At 32.6% G+C, this 19,096-nt stretch overlaps 1 protein-coding gene across 1 annotated transcript; it reads right to left on the bottom strand.

The window, feature by feature from the left end:
• Positions 1-1,315: 1,315 nt before the first annotated feature.
• Positions 1,316-17,750, bottom strand: LOC106714209 (integrin beta-6; the record flags this gene model as incomplete). Its single annotated transcript, XM_045686383.1, has 6 exons — positions 1,316-2,259; positions 10,635-10,847; positions 11,692-12,076; positions 12,372-12,450; positions 13,735-14,027; positions 17,718-17,750. Coding segments are annotated over 5 exons (999 nt in total), but the record flags the coding sequence as incomplete, so codon positions are not given.
• Between the last annotated feature and the right edge of the window lie 1,346 nt (positions 17,751-19,096).

Below are 19,096 nucleotides of genomic sequence, written 5' to 3'. Positions count from 1 at the left end.
ATATATAACAGTAAGTATAATGTATCAAGAGGTCTATACAAATTTTAAACAGCATGTATACTTAAGCCCTAGAAAATGTTTTCTTTATCTTGTTTGGCATAGATAATCATTTAATAAAAAAAAAAAATTATATCTTTGGAATCCAATTATTTTCAGCCAGTATGAAATCTGGAAGTTATTCAATGAAATAAAACAGTTTTTATTGTTTTTTATTTTTATTGACTAGGTTATAATTACACTTTTTATTACAAATTTACAAAATTATTTACGTAAGAAATTAAGAGATTCATTATTAGATATTAATTGTTAACAATGTTACACACGAATGAATGTTAATAAAAATTGAATAAATAATGTAATGCGATAAAAAGACTAAGAACTTTTAGAAGTCTACTGTACTCATAGTCCACAATTAATCACTAAGGGATAGAAAATGGCAGTTAGACTATGGTCATGATTTTTATTATTATATAATTGTATATTTTTAAAATAAAGCTACTCGATAAACTTAATGAAAATTAAATATATTTACACACCATAAGGCTATCAAGTACAACGCAATATAGCCTAGAAAAGATTTAATTATACATTTATATACAGTATACTACTTATTTATATACTTATCTATATATTTAAATGTTCCCGAAACGAGATGAGTGGTAAAAATTAATTGCTCTATTTGTGTATGTGAAAATTACGCTTTAAAATTAAAACATTTTTAGTTTTCTACTGTTTAAAGGTAAGTAACAATTTAAATATACTTTGGTTCAATTTTAGATTTACGAAAGATGTGTAAATCAAATGAAGTTTAATTGTCAATTGATGTAGGAACTTAATTTGTAAAACTTTGAGCAAAAAAAAAATAAGAATTTTTAAAGTCTTAGATGAAAAATAATATCAAAAGTAATTTCCAGTTCAACATTAATATTGAAAAACAATGGAATGGTAAAGTTGTATTTAACACACGCCGCGTATTTATAATCTGTGGAATTCAACTGGTGAGATAATTATATATCCTTTACATACTGTTTGGAAAAAAACAGACACCAATATCTGTCAATAAGTGTTTCATCAGTCGAAACCCAATGATAATTAAGCTTGAATGTTGCAGAGAGCGATTTTAAACCCGTTAGTCAGAGCTTCGTTGCTTCGATGCAACACCGAGAGCTTCAATAACGCCTACGATATATCTAGGGTTGCCACATTTTTAGTTTGCAGGGTCCATTTTCGGGTTTGATTCATAATACATTTATGTCTTCGCGTAAAAGAGGTGTCAAAGAAATCAATTGTTGAAAAGTCATTGTGTTATTTTTTAATCCTCCAGCGTTCTGGTTTACATTTTTTAAACTTGGCAGCCCTACATCCAAAATAACACGCAGTCGGTGATAAATCACTGCAACATCCTACTTTCCAAGTTAACATCTTTTATGAACTTAGTCATCATAATTTGCATTCTTTCATTCATCTCTCATGCAATCGTCTTTTATCTTTTAAATAATATCAAAAGCTGGTATTTGCATTTCTAATTAAATACTAACTTTTGTAAATCTATTTCCTTAACTTTTTAATACATCAAAAAATATAACGCACAGATAACCTTGTATTTATACTGCCTTAAGGGAACGAGATATACAACACTATGTTTCATTACATGTGTAGGCAGTGGAAACCCATGGTTAGACATACAAAGCACATAATTGTTTTAACCAATGGGATATAATTCTTACGTAATATTCGATGTAATATTTGACCGAACATATTCTACGACGTTGTGAATCCACATTTGTTTAATAACAAGAGATCAAAAACCATATCGAAACCAGACTAATTGTTATTACTGTTGATTCCTTCCTTAACAATTATAAATTTGGACAAACTCTACTACCTACAAACGGTATTAAATCAATATAAACTGTGCGTCAGCGCGTATTTAACTTATAACTTAGTGGGTACACTATCGAGATTACTAATAGAAAACAAGTGGCATGGCGTGAATCATTCGACCTTATACATTACTTAATCATCTTAAATATCACAGAGGTATTACATAAACACTCTAATACCTAGCAGTGCCTATTATATGTAAAACATAGTCTACAATTTGCGACTCGAACACCGGATGTGCGCAATTTCTTCATCATGTGGTGTTGAACAGGCGGTAGAATGGGATACGTCAGCGAGCGGACCAAGTTCCGACTGTCGATAACAATCAGATGGTTCTTTTTCGTTTTCTCATCTTCGGTCCCATTATTTTTCATTCTGCGAACAAATAAAAAGAACTTGTTTAATGCGAGAGAAGCGAGCAGCTGTCTGACTCATTGTGGATTTTTGTGACGCAGGAGCCTGAGTCAGCGACGTACACGGTCACCAATTTTATTTGGAATAGATTTTACCGTTTGTACATCTACTTAGCGAGGTGACGAATTCATAAGATATATTATGGGAAATGTTTATAAAGAAACAAGTGAATTCAATGAAACAACGCTAAGTTTCTTCGAATCGACGACATAAAGTCTGATTGTACAAATTAGATAATTAAAATTCGATTAAAAATCAATTGGTGTTTCAACATACATCACAACGGATGTGTGTATTCTCAAAGGAGTTAAATTAAGTGTAATTGAATCGAACCCGCACATGAAATACCTAAACCGTCTCTTCATCTCGTATCCAAGAACTTATATAAGTTTTATTATCTTAATATTCGAAACTTAGATAAACAATAACAATGAATAATTAATTGCGAACAATTCTCCAACCTTTTTATAAACTTTAGAAATATTTTCAAGTCTTGACGCGGATGTTAGACGGTTTATACTCATAGTCATACGCTTACATACTACACAAACAATAATAGTAATTAGTAAAAGATTATATAGAACACACAGAGACCTTACATTTTATGATTAGCGCCATTAAGTGTTTACCAGAGATAGCAACAATCAACAAACTCATTCTAAGGACGCCTATCATAAAATACCAACTCGTTTCGTTCCATTAAACAACCAATATTTACTGCGCAATGTCATCAATATTATCTGGTGTTAATATTCATAAGCGGGTACGTATACTGGACATCCTTATTACTTTGTTGGCTATACGTTCGTGTATAATGCATACGATCCATCAGAGGGACAAACGAGTCCTTTATGTGTGGACAAGACATCCTGCGGAGTCGTGACCCCTTATCGCAGGCCGCCCGCCGCCCGATCGCGGCCAGTGTGCGCTCGCGTAACTGATATGCCTTCCTATAACCTAAACTTTGTTACTATTCAAATATACCAACCTGAACAGTACTACATTGTGTAATACTCTATGAAGAATTACGGAACTAAGTTGTTATTTAGCTTAAGAAATATGTTTATATACACACATGTAATTATATGATAATTTATACCAACATTGCAGTTATCGAATCAAGATAAGTTGCATAATTGGAATAAATTGTCATTATAAAACTAAAAAAAAAATTGTTTCGTTTCAATACAGAGTCAACTTATATATTTTACAGGAGACGGTAAATGGGAAAGCCAATTACTTTTGTTATTTTTAGATGCTTCCGAGTTGAGAAATGAAATTAAAAAGGAAAACAGATTGTTTCACCAACATTTTGTCAAATGATTAAGGATGTGATTGCACTGTTTCTATTTGTGTAACGACTGGTTATCATACTACTAAAACTTGTATCGAATAATTTTATTAGTAGCCGACCTAGTCACTCGAATATTGACATCGATGACCACGAATGTTTGGTCAAATATATAAATGTTTGCCCCAACAATTACTGTCCGGTATTATATTACGATCATTTATTATTTTTTATTCTACTCGAAGCAATGTATATATAATAGAGATCGTTAAGTTAAATACATGGTTATACTCTGGCATATATACTTAAGTTATGTATTAACGACCTTATTTTACATACTTAGTATTTTTTCCTTATTTGTACTCACAGCTGTATTATTGCATGTTAAAGTGTATACGATACGTAAAATACGTACATAATTGACCTCATTGTCAGCAATGAATTTTGCATTGTGGTTGTTTATTGGAAATTAAATGGTAATTTCCTACAAAACCCATTAATTATTGTTTTGGGAAACTTTAGATTTTATTTAAAATTATATTTGACGGTAATGTAAATAAATATTTTGGAAATACTACGAGTCTAATGGTATTTCCGTACTCGATTTATGTCATGTATGTTTAATTTCCCTAATTACCTAACTGTGGAGAATTATTTACCTTATGTAAAATTTTATACATAACAGTAAGTTAATTATTTTTATGCTCCCTTATCAGGAATATGAGAAAAATATATCATTAAATGAGTACAAAAGCACAAAATTAAATTCACAGTCCATAAAGACACTGGATAATGTAAATAGCTACAGCGAACTTCTTTGTTTATTTATACCTTTAATGAAGGAAATCTCACTGCAAGTACAAGTTATGACTCAAAAAGGAATGAACGTACAAGATGCTCAGATTTCATGACACGTTTATGATGAACGTTGGCCATTTCTTATTTCCTTATCTGTAACTCATCTGCAAACTTATCCCACACAAGCTACCTCTCCCGGCACTGCTTGATATAACACCATTGTAGTGTATATACGCAAATTCATTGGTCATTATGTACCAGAATCTTTTTTAATATTTATTTAGATTTTTTTACAAATTTTGAACAAAACTATGTCAATAATGATACCAAAACGTATACCTTATATATTCTCAAGGTATTGCTAAAAACTATTAGAACATTATTTCAGTAGTTATATAATTATAAAAATACATTTAACAATAATTATTCAATTGTATTATACGTTATAATTATTTTAAAACAATATTCTCTGGAAAGATTTATGAATTGAATTAGATAATAAAGCTCATATTGTTTCCCTTTTTTCCTGTTTTTCTGCATCCTTTTGTATTAATGGAAGGAAATAAATCATATGATGTGGTTTAAATTTATTGGAATTAAAATAATTTAGAACACTGAGTTCATGGTTTCTTACTATAACAAATAAAACATTCATTCGTTCGTCGACTTGTGACTAATTTTCTTATCGGAATTTGAGAAACTATTTAGTTTAATGGATTTTACTTGAAACACAACTCATTTATGAATATCTTTAACTAGGAATTAAGCAAAGTACTCTATAGGTAGGAAAATAGTATTTACATATTTCCTACTTTTAAGTTATTAAACTCATCATAAAGTAAGTAAGGTTAAAATTCTACAAGTCCATATACGACATGTCTCACGTCGCGTCGGCGTCGGCGTCTAGAAATTTTAATGACTTGTGCATTGTTTGGGCTTATTTGGCACCGCCTTTGATAACATAACTGTCCTCTCAATATGGATCTCGTTATTTTGAATTTATAGCTATTGTTAGTTCAACTGCAATTAAATTAGAATACGATGTTGTTAATGATTTTAAATTTATTGAATATCATTGAAATTGAATCATTAATGACAGACAATATTGCACTATCATATACCAGAAATAAAGTATGTTCACTTACGAAATTTCAATATAATGAACATGTAAAGGAAGAATTACATTTTAAATGTTGCTAACCTTCTAAGGTCGTTTAAAATGAACCTAAACTAAAGTACCTGCGCCTGACGTTGGTTAATTTAGGCAGCCGGCAATCGATGTACAGTACCAGTCCGACAGTCGGACGCATAGATAATTCCAGCCTTGACATTTCATTAAGCAACAACATCAAATAAAGTTTACCGTTTCTATTCAATTGGCAATAATAAAGTTTACATGAGTTGATTAACCAATGTCACTTTTATTCAAGTGCGAGTTATTTTTCTATTTAATATAAGAGTACCTACGAAAAGGTAACTGGTGCTTAATGGGTAAAGCTTTTAAGCAAACTCTTAATCAATAAAATTTCGGGAATTTTGAAAAATTACCGGACTATTGCAATTACCGTACCGATATATATTTTTACTTGAGTATAAAAACTGTACATTATGAAGAAAAACAGTTACTAAACACCGTTAAAGCAATACTAGTATTAAAATGTTGTTACTAGACTTGGGTTTTTAACTGATAGTAAGTTGTCTTGACAATTTATGACCGTCGCCAATTACGAAGTTTAAGTCGCCAAGTTTGAGTCAAAGCGGAACTTGGTAAGTAATATTGATAGTGGAACTTTCCACTTCCTGGGAACTAAATATTCAGAAGATAAATTCTTGTGAGCTCGTAATAACTTTAAACTTTAATCTTTAGAGTGCTATGGTTGACTGATCTAAGTGATCTATAAGCAAGACTTGAGAACGTTCCCTGTTCAAAGCATTTTTATAGTTTTTCAATAAAGATGTTTTGCGATAGAAGTACATTTTTCAAAACATTTCATCTGCTTAATTGAACTGTTCAATACAACAGTGTTCTTTTTAATCGAAATACACAATTACGCATTATTAAGAACACCGTTAACTTTGTTGCCTTTGTTCGGGAAGTTTATGAAACGCGTCACTCATACAATTGTGTGAATTCGACCATTATCGTCCGCTGTCAATAATAAACGTCATTGTCTACGTCAATGTTATTACAGTTCCAATAAACTGGACTTCATCTATAGCTCTTTGTTTGACAAATCGAATACAAAGTTAACTCTTAATTGTATAAACAAGGAAATATACGATTAAATATTTAAAGGAAATAATTTAACTCGCGTCATTTTAGGACTCTACGTCACGTTGTCTGACGACGTGACTCTCCCAGTGATATGGAAGCGTAATTAAAATCTTGGGTTGGAATGATGAATATTCGAGCTACATACAAACATGCGACAAGTCCTTCGTCGTTGCTTTTTCGTTGCACGCCCAAGATTAAGGGTGATAGGTAAATGGACGTCGTTTTCTTTTTCAGACGCCAAAGCGACGCTGCCAGCGTCCAGGTCCATTGAAAGGTAACTCTAACTATAACTAACCTTTGTTTCTAATGTAATTCTTTTCTTTCATACGTTAGTGATACATATGACACATAATATGTGATGTTTAAATTTCTACAGGCAGGGAGAAGTCTGTTCCCTAAACATTGGTTAAGAAATAACATTTTAATTGACAGTGTAGCTCTTCCCCTCCGGATGCAGTCACATAGAAGTCGTATATCAATTCAATTCGTGGTTATTCGTATTACCTTTAAAGGTGAATCAGAGATTAGGCCATGAACTAAACACACATTTTGCAATGAAAAAAAATTAAATGTACAGATAAGTAATACAAGTGGCATTTTAAAATAAAGTCTATGTTAAATTATGTTTAATCTCGCTTCCTGATTTGAACAGGTCTAAATATGGACTATTCAGATAAACTGTGACAGGCCTAGGAATAGATGTAATATAAGTGAGCAATATCTTTGTATAACACTTAGATATAAATAGAAGCTAACGTTAGAGGTTTTTGCAACGCCTTTAAACAAGAAATTAGTAATTTAGAAAACCTAAAAATAACACGTAAACAACATATTAAGTTTTTTTTTTTACTATTAGTCGTATTACGACGGTTTGAACTATTTTAAATGCTAATATAATCATATCCCCCTATCGCTACGTATAACGGATAATGATCGATGTCGGCCATTAATCCATACTCTTTTGTCTACAAAAAAACACTCAGTCAGGAGATAAGGTCAAGTATTCGTCGGCGAGCAACGACCTCTGCAGGACGCATTCGAATACTTTCAAGCTGACGTTTACTCCGCCAAACAACTGTAGTTTTATTTAGCTTTACGGACCTGTATAAATAATCCGACCTTGTGGTCCAATCTCTACTGAATTCTAACGAACTTATTGTTTGTTTATATTATATTTTATTTAAACAGCTGTAGTATGGTTATTTATTTAACGATCATATCCTTTATTTGGTATATTGTATTTTGACATTGGACATACTGAAAGAACTATATTAAACTTTTTCAAAGCTGGTCATTGGTTTCAACAATTTCTATTTTAAACCACACAACCAGATATATAGTCGTAACTTGTTATGTTTTTAAAAAATATGAGAACAATAGGGAGGTATTAAAATGATTAATAACTGTAATTTATCGCACATTATAAATCAATTAAGCTTGCAATGACCGCGGCATCACGTCATCCTTCACTGATAAGCTCTGGCTGTTCTAACGCGATATAACTTAGATCCTGTTATACTTATTACTAGTTATTTAAGTTACAACTTCAACTGTTATTGACACTTAATTAAATAAACACATCATCGATATCCAATTCTAACATAAGTAATAAACATTGATTGACCCAAACAAGGTTCTATGTTTCTTTTAATTTAGGTTTTACAGACTTATCAACCGCTATCTCCTTATATATTTTTTTTATTGAAACTTTTTGAGTTTGAATCCAATCTTGATGAATTAGCAAAGAGTATTAGTAGACATTACTTTCTATAGAAAGTGTTCATTTGCATAGTAGGCGTTGTATCGTTTGTGGAAATATGACTGAGACTCGATGTAGGCGTCGCTCTTAATAAGATTGATTTGTTCGCTGGATTTTATAATTAATGAGGTGGAATTTAAATTCTGCATTATAATATTAAGCAATAAATTACGAGACTATTGTATTAAAATTGCATTACGCGTAGGATTCCGAAAATATATGTAAATATAGGATGAAAGTTTATGACAAAGCTAAAATCCATGGCGAAATGATGCGACAGTGAGTATTTACGCACAAGTTTTTACGTGTTTTTTAAATTATTAAACTAGCTTTTACCCGCGACTCCGTCCGCGCGGAATAAAAAATAGAAAAGGGGGTAAAAATTATCCTATGTCCGTTTCCTGGTTCTAAGCTACCTGCCCACCAATTTTCAGTCAAATCGATTCAGCCGTTCTTGAGTTATAAATAGTGTAACTAACACGACTTTCTTTTATATATATAGATAGATAAGCATAAAAAATGTGGGTTATTTCATTTAATAAATTGCTATTGTTGTCTTATTACTTTAATTAGTTTTAAAGGACTATTGATATAGTAAGATAGTTTGTCAAGCCGGTTCTAAGTGTGAAGATGAGTCAATTGGCAATTATTTGCCTGGACACATATTGAATAGATACTGATGTTAGTCACCTTATTGACTTCATATTGAAACAAGCATAATTATATTTGTGTATTCTTTTACCATAATTTTTCACAAATCGGTTTTCGCTTTACAAGTTTTCAGTTTTATTTTTATTTATAAATGATGTGAAGATTATATTCCTTTTAAAATAACTTCTTTGTGTACCGTAAATTAAAAACTTGTATAGGCATTTTAGGAATCTTTATATAAATCACGTAATTAGAGTTCAGTGGCATCTCAGTGGTCAATAGCTGTTAATATTCCAATACAATAGTCACGTACGTTTCTGTTATAGTTTCATAACCGGACATATACGGTGCTTGTGACATCAGTGGCCCAATGTTGTTATCACGATGTCCGACTGGCCAAAACAACGTGTCAAATAGAATAGGATGGACATGTCACCCATAGGTTGAGAATTTCGTTCGTTTATAATTGAACTAGGTATAAAACTGTCAAACAAACGTCATTTATTTACATCTATCATATCTAACCTAACTAACCTAAAGTAGAGCTAGGCGCTATAAGTGTGTATAGCGAGTGAGCCTCTGATGCAAGTCACGTAGTCAAACGACTGACTGCTGGCAGTCAACAGTGAACGGTGCCGCGGTTTCGTTATTAATCGACCGCAATAAAACGACACTGTGCCGTCCTTGCCTTCGCTTTTTATCTCGACGAATGCACTTTGGACGGTTTAAATATCAGTTTTTTTCGTGCAAATATGGGACAATGTTCTTTATAGTAGGTTTTTAATAACAAATTACTATAAAGTAATATAGTGTTAAAAATTTATATTGGTAAGAAGATTCAGATTTAAGGAGACAAACTATTTTATTAAAAATGATCAGCTATAGCAATTTATTAATAAAATTGTGCTACGAGTCCTTTGTATCTACATAAGAGATGGATACAAAATAAACAAATGACTACAATATTTATACAATTTCAAGGAAAAAAAAAGAGTAAATAAAAACGTTATGATTGTAATTTGTATAAACGCGTTATCATTTTCCGTTGCAATGTATACCACCTGATGTTTCGCAGTCTGCGTGAATGTAAACGCACCTCTCACCTGCTTACTAACTTTACGGCACTATAGGTATAGTGAATTGCTACCATTTATTACGGTTTACTATCAATAAACTGGTTTGGATTAATCTATTTACAATATTAGTTAATACACATTACAGAGATTTCATTTAAAACATCGAATATTGAATCAAATCATTGAAGTATCTCGTTTCGTCCCCAAAAATATGTTTCTTGACTTTGTCTTGTCATTTTTTATTTCTTGTCAGATGTTTATAAACGAATATCACCAATAACTTCAGTTTTGGGGAGGGCGATATTGAAGCCAGTATTAAGACTTCACTTTTTTAGAACAAATGGGAAGATACATTTTTATTTGATACGAACTCTACGCTCTGAGAAATAATATAAATCGGATTACCCCTCACTCTCATTCTTCTTAATCAGTCTTTTAAGGCTACAAGAGGTCACAAGAGACATATATTTTTAAATTACAACATACCTGACTAGTTTTTGCCGTACGTAGGATTGTTATAATACGACGTGGGTGGTATGTAAAGTGGGTTAGAGCCGACGCAGTCTTCAGCGCCAATGTTCTGGTACTGGGTGTCGGCGAGGGGTAGTGCAGGCGGCCGACTCTTCCACACCAAGTAGCCGGCGGTCGCTGCTGCTGCCGCGGCTACCAGCAGCACGGTCAGTACCACAGGGATTGTCACTGTTGAAACAACACAAAAGTTACGTCTGGCAATCATACTCAAATACAGAACATAAGATATAGTTTGACTTGTGAGTATGTCTACATGTCTATAATTTTGATGAGTTTGAAGTTTATGTTCTTGAAGGCCTAATTAGGAAAATAATATAGGCTATTTATTTTTACAAATGTTTTGAGAACTCTTGAATGCTCGTTAGTCAGCCGCAGCATATTCCGTTAACAAAATCTTTTATTTTCTATTTATAAAAAACTTAATCAGGTAAATGGATTGGAATAAACAAATAGTTGCGTGTAACAATACATTCAACCAACAAATACAATAGATACTAGTCTACGCTCTCAAACAAAGTGGTTGAATGCATACGACCATATTATGCGGTCGGGACAATACGACAACTTATCTGTCACAAGGCGAAGTATCCGTCCCGAGTCCCCGCGCATTGACCGACCAGGATAATGATATATTGTTACTCACGAGCTCGAAACAGACACCAAATACATAAACAAACTTGTTTTGTCGTACAACAAACAAGATAATTAGAGTATCCATAATACGAGTATTTCTTTAGGGTCGATAAGGATAAGCAATGTGACAAAATCCATCTGTTGTCTGTATTTACAGAATGCGTCGACAGCGATGTTATAAGTTGCACCTGTTTAAATTTGAATATGTAGATGTTTGAACGAATAACATTGAAAACGGACTACGATAAAGCCACATTTGATTGCAACTCAACTTGTAATAAGTTTTTTAAAAGTATCAAGAAAATTTTACACTTTGATATTATATAATTGGGCGACTTATTTTTATTTTTTGGCTATATAGAAATGTAAATAAGCTTACCATTGGTGCCACCCGCAACTGCCGCTTCGTTGGTTACATCACACAACTTGATCACCATAACAAACACGTCGCCATTATCGTCTTTCTTAGCGACATATTCTATGGGGCAGTTGTCAACTGTTCCGTTGCAAGTTATCCAGATGTTCCTGTTCTGGCTGTCCTTTTCTCTTACTAGCGTCTCATTGTACCTCATCTTGATGAGAGGGAAATGGCAATCGGGGCAGTTACCGTTCTCTGGGTTGCTAAGGCATTCGTCGCAGTCGTTTGTGGTCATGCAGATGTCAGCGCAATAGTTTTCTTTGTCGAAGTATTTGGAGCCAGGACGGTCGGTGTAGCACTCGCAAACCTCGCAAGGACCGCAGACGCCGTTCCCTGAGCATTCCACCTGTAAATAAAGTATCAAGATAATTATCCCTTGAGAAGTATACGTTGAGATATAATTATTTAAAACAAATGAAAGATAATCTTACTAATATTATAAATGAGCAAGTTTAGATAGATGGATGGATGGATGTTTGTTTGAAGGTATCCCTGGAACAGCTCAACTGATTTTATTAAGTTTTTTTTTAATTCCGCGCTGACGGAGTCGCGGGCAAAAGCTAGTAATTTTATAAACCTAAGTCTTTCATAATATTATCGTTTATTCTAGCAAATAATAGAAATAACAGAATATTACTTACATCATTTTTAACAGGATTTGTGCACTGAAGGTCGCCGCGTATGCCTTGACATTCTTTCTTTTCACAGAATTTGCCAGACCTTTTGAAATAAACAATTTAAAATTATAGTAAAATAAAAAAGTGTTATATTTTTTAATGAAACACATGTTCATATTGCTATGATATGTAATTAAAATGATTAATATAAATTATAATAATTATAAAACACATCAATCACGTCGATTCAAATCATTTAAACGAATATCAATTGTCTTTAATCTATTTATGTCATCTTTAGAACGTTTGCGATTAGTACTGTTAACTGTAACTGGATTTACTTTCGTCATTGCTAATTGGTTTCGATTCGATTACAAAAGCGGTAACCGTAGACCATAAGGGTCCGAGGAAAACGTAAACGGAAAACGGAACGTTTTTAACGTTATACAGTTTAAATCTTTCCTTTTCTTATTACGATGTGAAAAAACGAAAAAAATCTATATTCCAAGTCTAATTTGGCGCTATAGTAAATATTGATCAAAATAATGTGCAAAAGGTTTTTGATTTTATAAATTAAAACCGCAAGGGTTTTCTGTCGCCTAAAAAGCTTTAGAACTCTTAGTATGAGGTATAAAACCTGTTACTATGATCATATATTGCAAGTTGTATATTTGCATAGTAAATATTGTTTGCATGGTGTTGTTTTAAATCAATGCCAAGAATATTAATGGTCATATTAGCATGAAGATAGAATACGATAATTAAATCACGTTGTAGTGTACGTAAATATTAAATACTGTTAGTTACAATACATAGATATTTGCATCTTAGTTAGTGCTAAGTTAAGCATACGAAGCATCCTTTTACTTTAAAATTTAATTAAACATCTTAATCAAGTTAAGTTACACAGAAACTCGTAATTAGCCTTAGAATGTCAAACTATCAAATTGTGATATCAATAATGTTGAACACAAAACTGGGTCAAAGTGACGTATAAATGCAAATAAAATTTAAAGATGTCCGAGTTACATTAACGGCGGTTTTAATCATTGTGTCACGCATAATGAGCAGTATTTCAATGAGCCGACCATTAGCATGAAAGTAGGCCTCTCAAACACCATAATTAACTTGGCAGAGATGAGTCGAACAAAGCGCGTTTTGTCGATGAGTGTAATTGAGTTGTGTGTAGTTTGCCGCCTGGGATTTATGAAGATAAGCCCTTGTACGTACTAGCTCACACTTACGACTATGCCCACGTATTATGTATCTAAAACAATGAATCTTAGCCTATAACTCTAAAATCACTGCTAACCTGTCCTGTCTAGATAGAAAGCAAGTGTAAACAGAGAGACGTAAGGTTGTATAAATAGAAATAAACTAGACGTACCATCCACTTGGACAAGAGCAGACGCCGCACGCATAAGTGCCTCTGTTGTTGCATTTCCTCGAAAATACCTCAGCACGTTCACTGCACTGACAGGCACAAGGCACGTGGTACTGAATCACTTCTTTATCAGCACCAACACTTATCTCCACGAACACTTCTTCCAATGTTTTACTCTTTGCTGAACAAAACTGATCTCCAGGTGAAGCTTCAATGTACCAGTTCCTATTCTTCCCATCGTACTCTTTCGGTGTGACGAAGAAGTTTTCGTTCTGTGTTGTATTCATGATTTTGGCCTGATGAATAATAATTTAATTAAAATTGTGTCACGTCAAGCGGAAATACATTATTTGTTTTGATTAAGTATTGTTTCATGTGTTAACATAATTATTTGGACAGTGTTGTATGATAATGTAATTATTATTAAACAATACCAATAAACAAAGTAGCTAAACTTTAGTACTTTATAATGTAACTTACTACACAGTTAATTTTAATATTCCATATTAATTTTTCATTACAGTAAGTATTTAAAACAGATTTATTGTACAAAACAAAAAACAAATGGATCTGGAGTAGTTTTACTAATTTTTGACATTTATTGGTCTTAAAAGATTTATAATTATTTATTTTATAATTAATATTATTTTATTAATTAATCTAATGCTTATTTTTTTATTTAAATGTTAATTACCTGTGGTTTAATTTGTTTATAGTTGATGACGTTAGAGACTCCTACTCTGACGGTCCTCTCCCTGTAGGTGGGCTTATCTGTGCCCCCAGGCTCCGTGCGCTCCCTCACTACCAGCAGCTCTTCCTTCTGGTTTGGACACCAATCGTCATTGAGGGTTTCAACGCAGTGAGTGCTCTGTAACAAATAAAATTACGTTAAAAGTATTCGAGTTGAAACGGTATTGATATAGGTACTCAGTGGCAGCCAGGTAAACGAAGAAAAGATCTTTTAACCTATTAAGATAAGACATAGAGCGTGTTGGAACTTGATGTTTGTCGTGAACCTTTGCAGAATTTTTGAAAAAAAACTTAGTGGTTAAAATTTGTTAAAATTAGCTAATACTTTATCATATATAAAAAGTTTATAATCAAAAAACATTTGAAATATAATTTAACTTATTTATTAACGTATGGAATCAAATATCTATGATGTGAACTTTATGGTCTCTTAATATGTACAGAGAGCTAGCGACATGTGGTAGTACCATGAAAGAATGTCTTAGAAATCAGACTGGATAACTGTTTATGGTTCGTCGCCTCGTTCTGGTTCTTGATATATAATTACATATGTTAAAAGCGTTGAAGAATGAAACTAGAAAATTAGTGACATATAATTAATAACATTACCACCTATAATATGTATGTGTCACAAAACTGGTCGTACAGGAATATAACAATTTTACTATATTAACAGAATAGTAAAATTTAAATATTTTCCCAAGGTCGTTTTAAGTTACTTTATAAGTGTAACTAGCTGTCGCCCGAGACTCCGTCTGCGTGTAATTAAGAAAACTTAATAAGTAGCCTATGCGTTTTTCCAGACTATGTTCTACATCTGTGCCAAATTTCATCAAGATCCGTTGAGCCGTTTAGGAGATACCTTCTAACGAACATCCATCCTTCCATCCATCTAAATATTCACATTTATAATATTAGTAAAAAGTAAGATTATTATATCCTTTCTCAAAAAAAAGTTGTTGACTCGTTATACTGCCTGCCAACAGTTAAAGGCAATTCAAAGTATTGGTAATCCGAACTATGTATCTGTGATCTATACTATGTATGTGTGATGTTTGTTGTAATCCCTCTGCCCTCCTTTCCTTCTAATCCAATATTTATACTATTTTCCATGAAGCTGCAAAAGAATTTTGCTGTAAATTTATTCCGTATCAATACATATTATGATACAAGAAATAAAACGATTTAATTAGTGCATGCAAAGTTGTGCGTAATAAGTGAGTACAACCGTGTTATTATCTTGCGTACGCTATTTATTCTAATCTCTTGGAAGTAATCGTACTTGGCGCCTCGGGCGAGACGCACACCGATGCCTTTTTCACGCAAGGGTAGAACAGTGAGGTAGAGCAGTAGACAGTGCAGTACTATTGTATCAACCGTGAATTTCACATGGACGAGTGTCTACGAGAACAGGGTAATACAGATGTTAATTCGGTACGATTACGTTAAGTGTGTATTGAAGCAATAGCAGCGTTTAACTATCAATTGTTCTGCATCACGTCCTAGTGTGAAAGAGGCATAATGTCTATGTTGATGGTATGGGCAGTCAATGCAAACTGTGTCCATTTTGTACGATACCTAAGTCTACAATCGTGCGAATCTTCAAACGAGATAACCTCAATTATATGCATCACAAAGACTTCGTATGTTTATATATTATGTCATACATATGATAATTACGTTAAAACAATGTTATACGTAAATAAAAGAGAAATGTACGAAATAGGCTTACGAAAAGTTGTCACGACACTTTTCGCTACTTCACCATGGCAACGACGTGACAATATATAACGAAAATTCATAGAAATAAAATGTAATTCTTGTGAAGACTTAAGTTTTTTATTCATAGAATAAACATTGGTTCCTTCACTTATTAATAGAAAGGAACTTCGTTCCATCCGGGTGTCCCTTGACACCTCTCAAGTTTTTTTATTTTCCTCAAGTGAAAAACACCATCAAAACCATCACCTCAAAACCTTTAAAACTTTATCATTTCATTTTACAATCTTACGTACGTGAATCAGCGATCGATGCTGGGGCCATGTGTTTTGACGTTATAGATCGGAGAGTAACTTTCCTTATACAAATTGTAGTTATTTCCGACTTCATTTTTGTTGAATAAACATGCAATTTTAAAATGCAAAACTAACGAAATAAATATCCGTCGTGATTTGGGTAAACAAAGAGAAGTTTATTTAATTTTAAAGTAGCTATGAACATATGTGCCAATGTCAACGTCTCATGATTAACTCAGTATTCATTAAGAACAATACTCTCTTTCTACATTCCGTAGTCTAGACCATTACAAGGGCGGATTGTATAAATAAAGCTGGATAATTAAATAAATATTGTCACAGATAAAATACTGGCCAGTACGACTGGTTCGAGGTATTTGTCTTGTAAAAAAAGTAGAGAACGCATCGAACTGGCCATCAATACGTTTAAGAGGTCATTGAACTGTTATTTCTTGATTTATCATACGATCGCAACGGCATTGAAAAAAAAAGCTTTTATGCTTTATCTGATTTGATATTATATTTATATTTCAGTTTGATTACTCCGCTTGGAAAGTTTGTTTTCGTGGACCGTTATTTTTTAGTTTAATTTTCTAAGCACTAAATCGTTTACACCTATCGCTTTATTTATGTTATTTTTTGCTATTTCTTGCCATGTCCTTTATAAAAAGTATGACGTTTTCGTAGCAATTGCAATTTTCGTAGCAACAAAAATATCATAAATGCGTAAACTTTTTCTTTACAACAACATTTGGTGTTTTGCAGTAAAAACTTATTTAAAGATATTCATTTTACTTTGAGAAAGTAAGTGTAACTATTAGATAAAGATAGTAGTACATTTTTGGCAGACAGAACAGAGAACAAAATGGCATTGAGTGGCATTGTCATAGAAATATACCGTGTTAGGAATCGCGTGAATGCGTGATTGGTAATTTGTCCGCGTGTCGCGTTAGTCACTAATGTGCATCTCGGCGGCCGCGGCGTGTGACCGAGCTGTACAAGGATAATGACAATGATTCAATGACCAACAAAGCGAGCGAAAAGCTTGTATTCACGGCCGGTCGTTGCAAAAAGATGCTTCTTTATATCTATAGAGATTCAAATAGATCAATTTATGTTACTTAAATGTCTTTACTCGTACTTATCCGAATATTAAATAACGATAAAATATAATTATATAAAATTGATATTTTGACTATTTGTTTTTTATTAAAAACTAGCTTTTACCCGCGACTCCGTCCTCGCGGAATAAAAAATAGAAAACGGGGTAAAAAATATCCTATGTCCTTTTCCTGGTTCTAAGCTACCTGCCCACCAATTTTCAGTCAAATCGATTCAGCCGTTCTTGAGTTATAAATAGTGTAACTAACACGACTTTCTTTTATATATATAGATTTAAAACTAGGACATCGCCTGATTTTGAACATAGTAATTTAAAAATTAAATTAATTTGAACTACAATATTTAGAACAGTTTTACAATGATTTAATATTTATCAAATTGATATTTAATAGTGTTGCATGGTCATATCGATGAGGCAGTGGGGACCACCTCGTACAAACCGGTTTTCACTCAATTACGTTAACCAGAACCGCTTGTTTTATATCCGCATGGCTTTAACACTTGAGACGTGTGTTTTTTTGGATTGCATTTTTTGTATGATTCACGTCATAATATAAACGAGAAAAAGTTACTATCGGAATGCTCGGTTAAGAAGCTTTGATATAACGTGATGTGATACGCGTTTTAATTCATTAAAAGGTTAATATTATTCCTAATATCTGTGGTTCGATGTTATACATTAAAAGGAAGTTAAACAGCAATTTAATTTACTTGCAATATACTTCGGTAATAATATTTATATATTCATTCTTTAATTCCTAACAGTATTCATCTAAATGTAGATTTTATGAGACAATGTAATGATAAGTGTGGTGCCTGTCGTTGCACGCGGTCTGTCTCGCCCCCACACACCACTCGGTAATATTTCAAGTTACATACAACTTCTTAATGTAGAACATCTATATTATGAACATATATTGCATAAACTAAGCAATTCAAAATATAAAGACTACATTAGATAATAAGTTAAGAATGCTTAGAGATAAGTAACATCAAATAATTAAAGTAATTTAACCTTCACTGTACTTCCTGCTACAAGTATTCTATACGTAAAAGGATGCTCCAACAACTGATGTAATATGTATAAGTGTTTTTTGTTTAAATAAAGTATTATTGTCATTATTATTACTGTATAGAAACAAAATCAAATATATCCAAGGGAAATCGCTCATTTTTTTCCGGGATAAAGCCTGTATGCTATTCCAGGCTTTAATCTATACTTGTGCCAAATATCTTCCAAATCCGTTCAACTGATTTGGAGTTATGATCCAAAGTTTCGCGTTTATAATTTACTATGACTACGATTGAACAGAAACCAATTTCAAAGATTGCTGTGATAAAATTTACTGCGCCTAAGGGTAATGTACCGATTAAAAAAAGATCACATTTGAAATCCAAGTCATAAAAGGGCATTAAACCCTTGACAGAGGTTTGCAAGAATAAAACGCGTGGGCTGTCGTAATAATAGCTTAGCTGAT

The sequence above is a fragment of the Papilio machaon genome, chromosome 1, assembly GCF_912999745.1.
Source record: "Papilio machaon chromosome 1, ilPapMach1.1, whole genome shotgun sequence".
NCBI classification, from domain to species: Eukaryota; Metazoa; Arthropoda; class Insecta; order Lepidoptera; family Papilionidae; genus Papilio; species Papilio machaon.
This window is presented reverse-complemented; position numbering and strand designations above follow the sequence as displayed.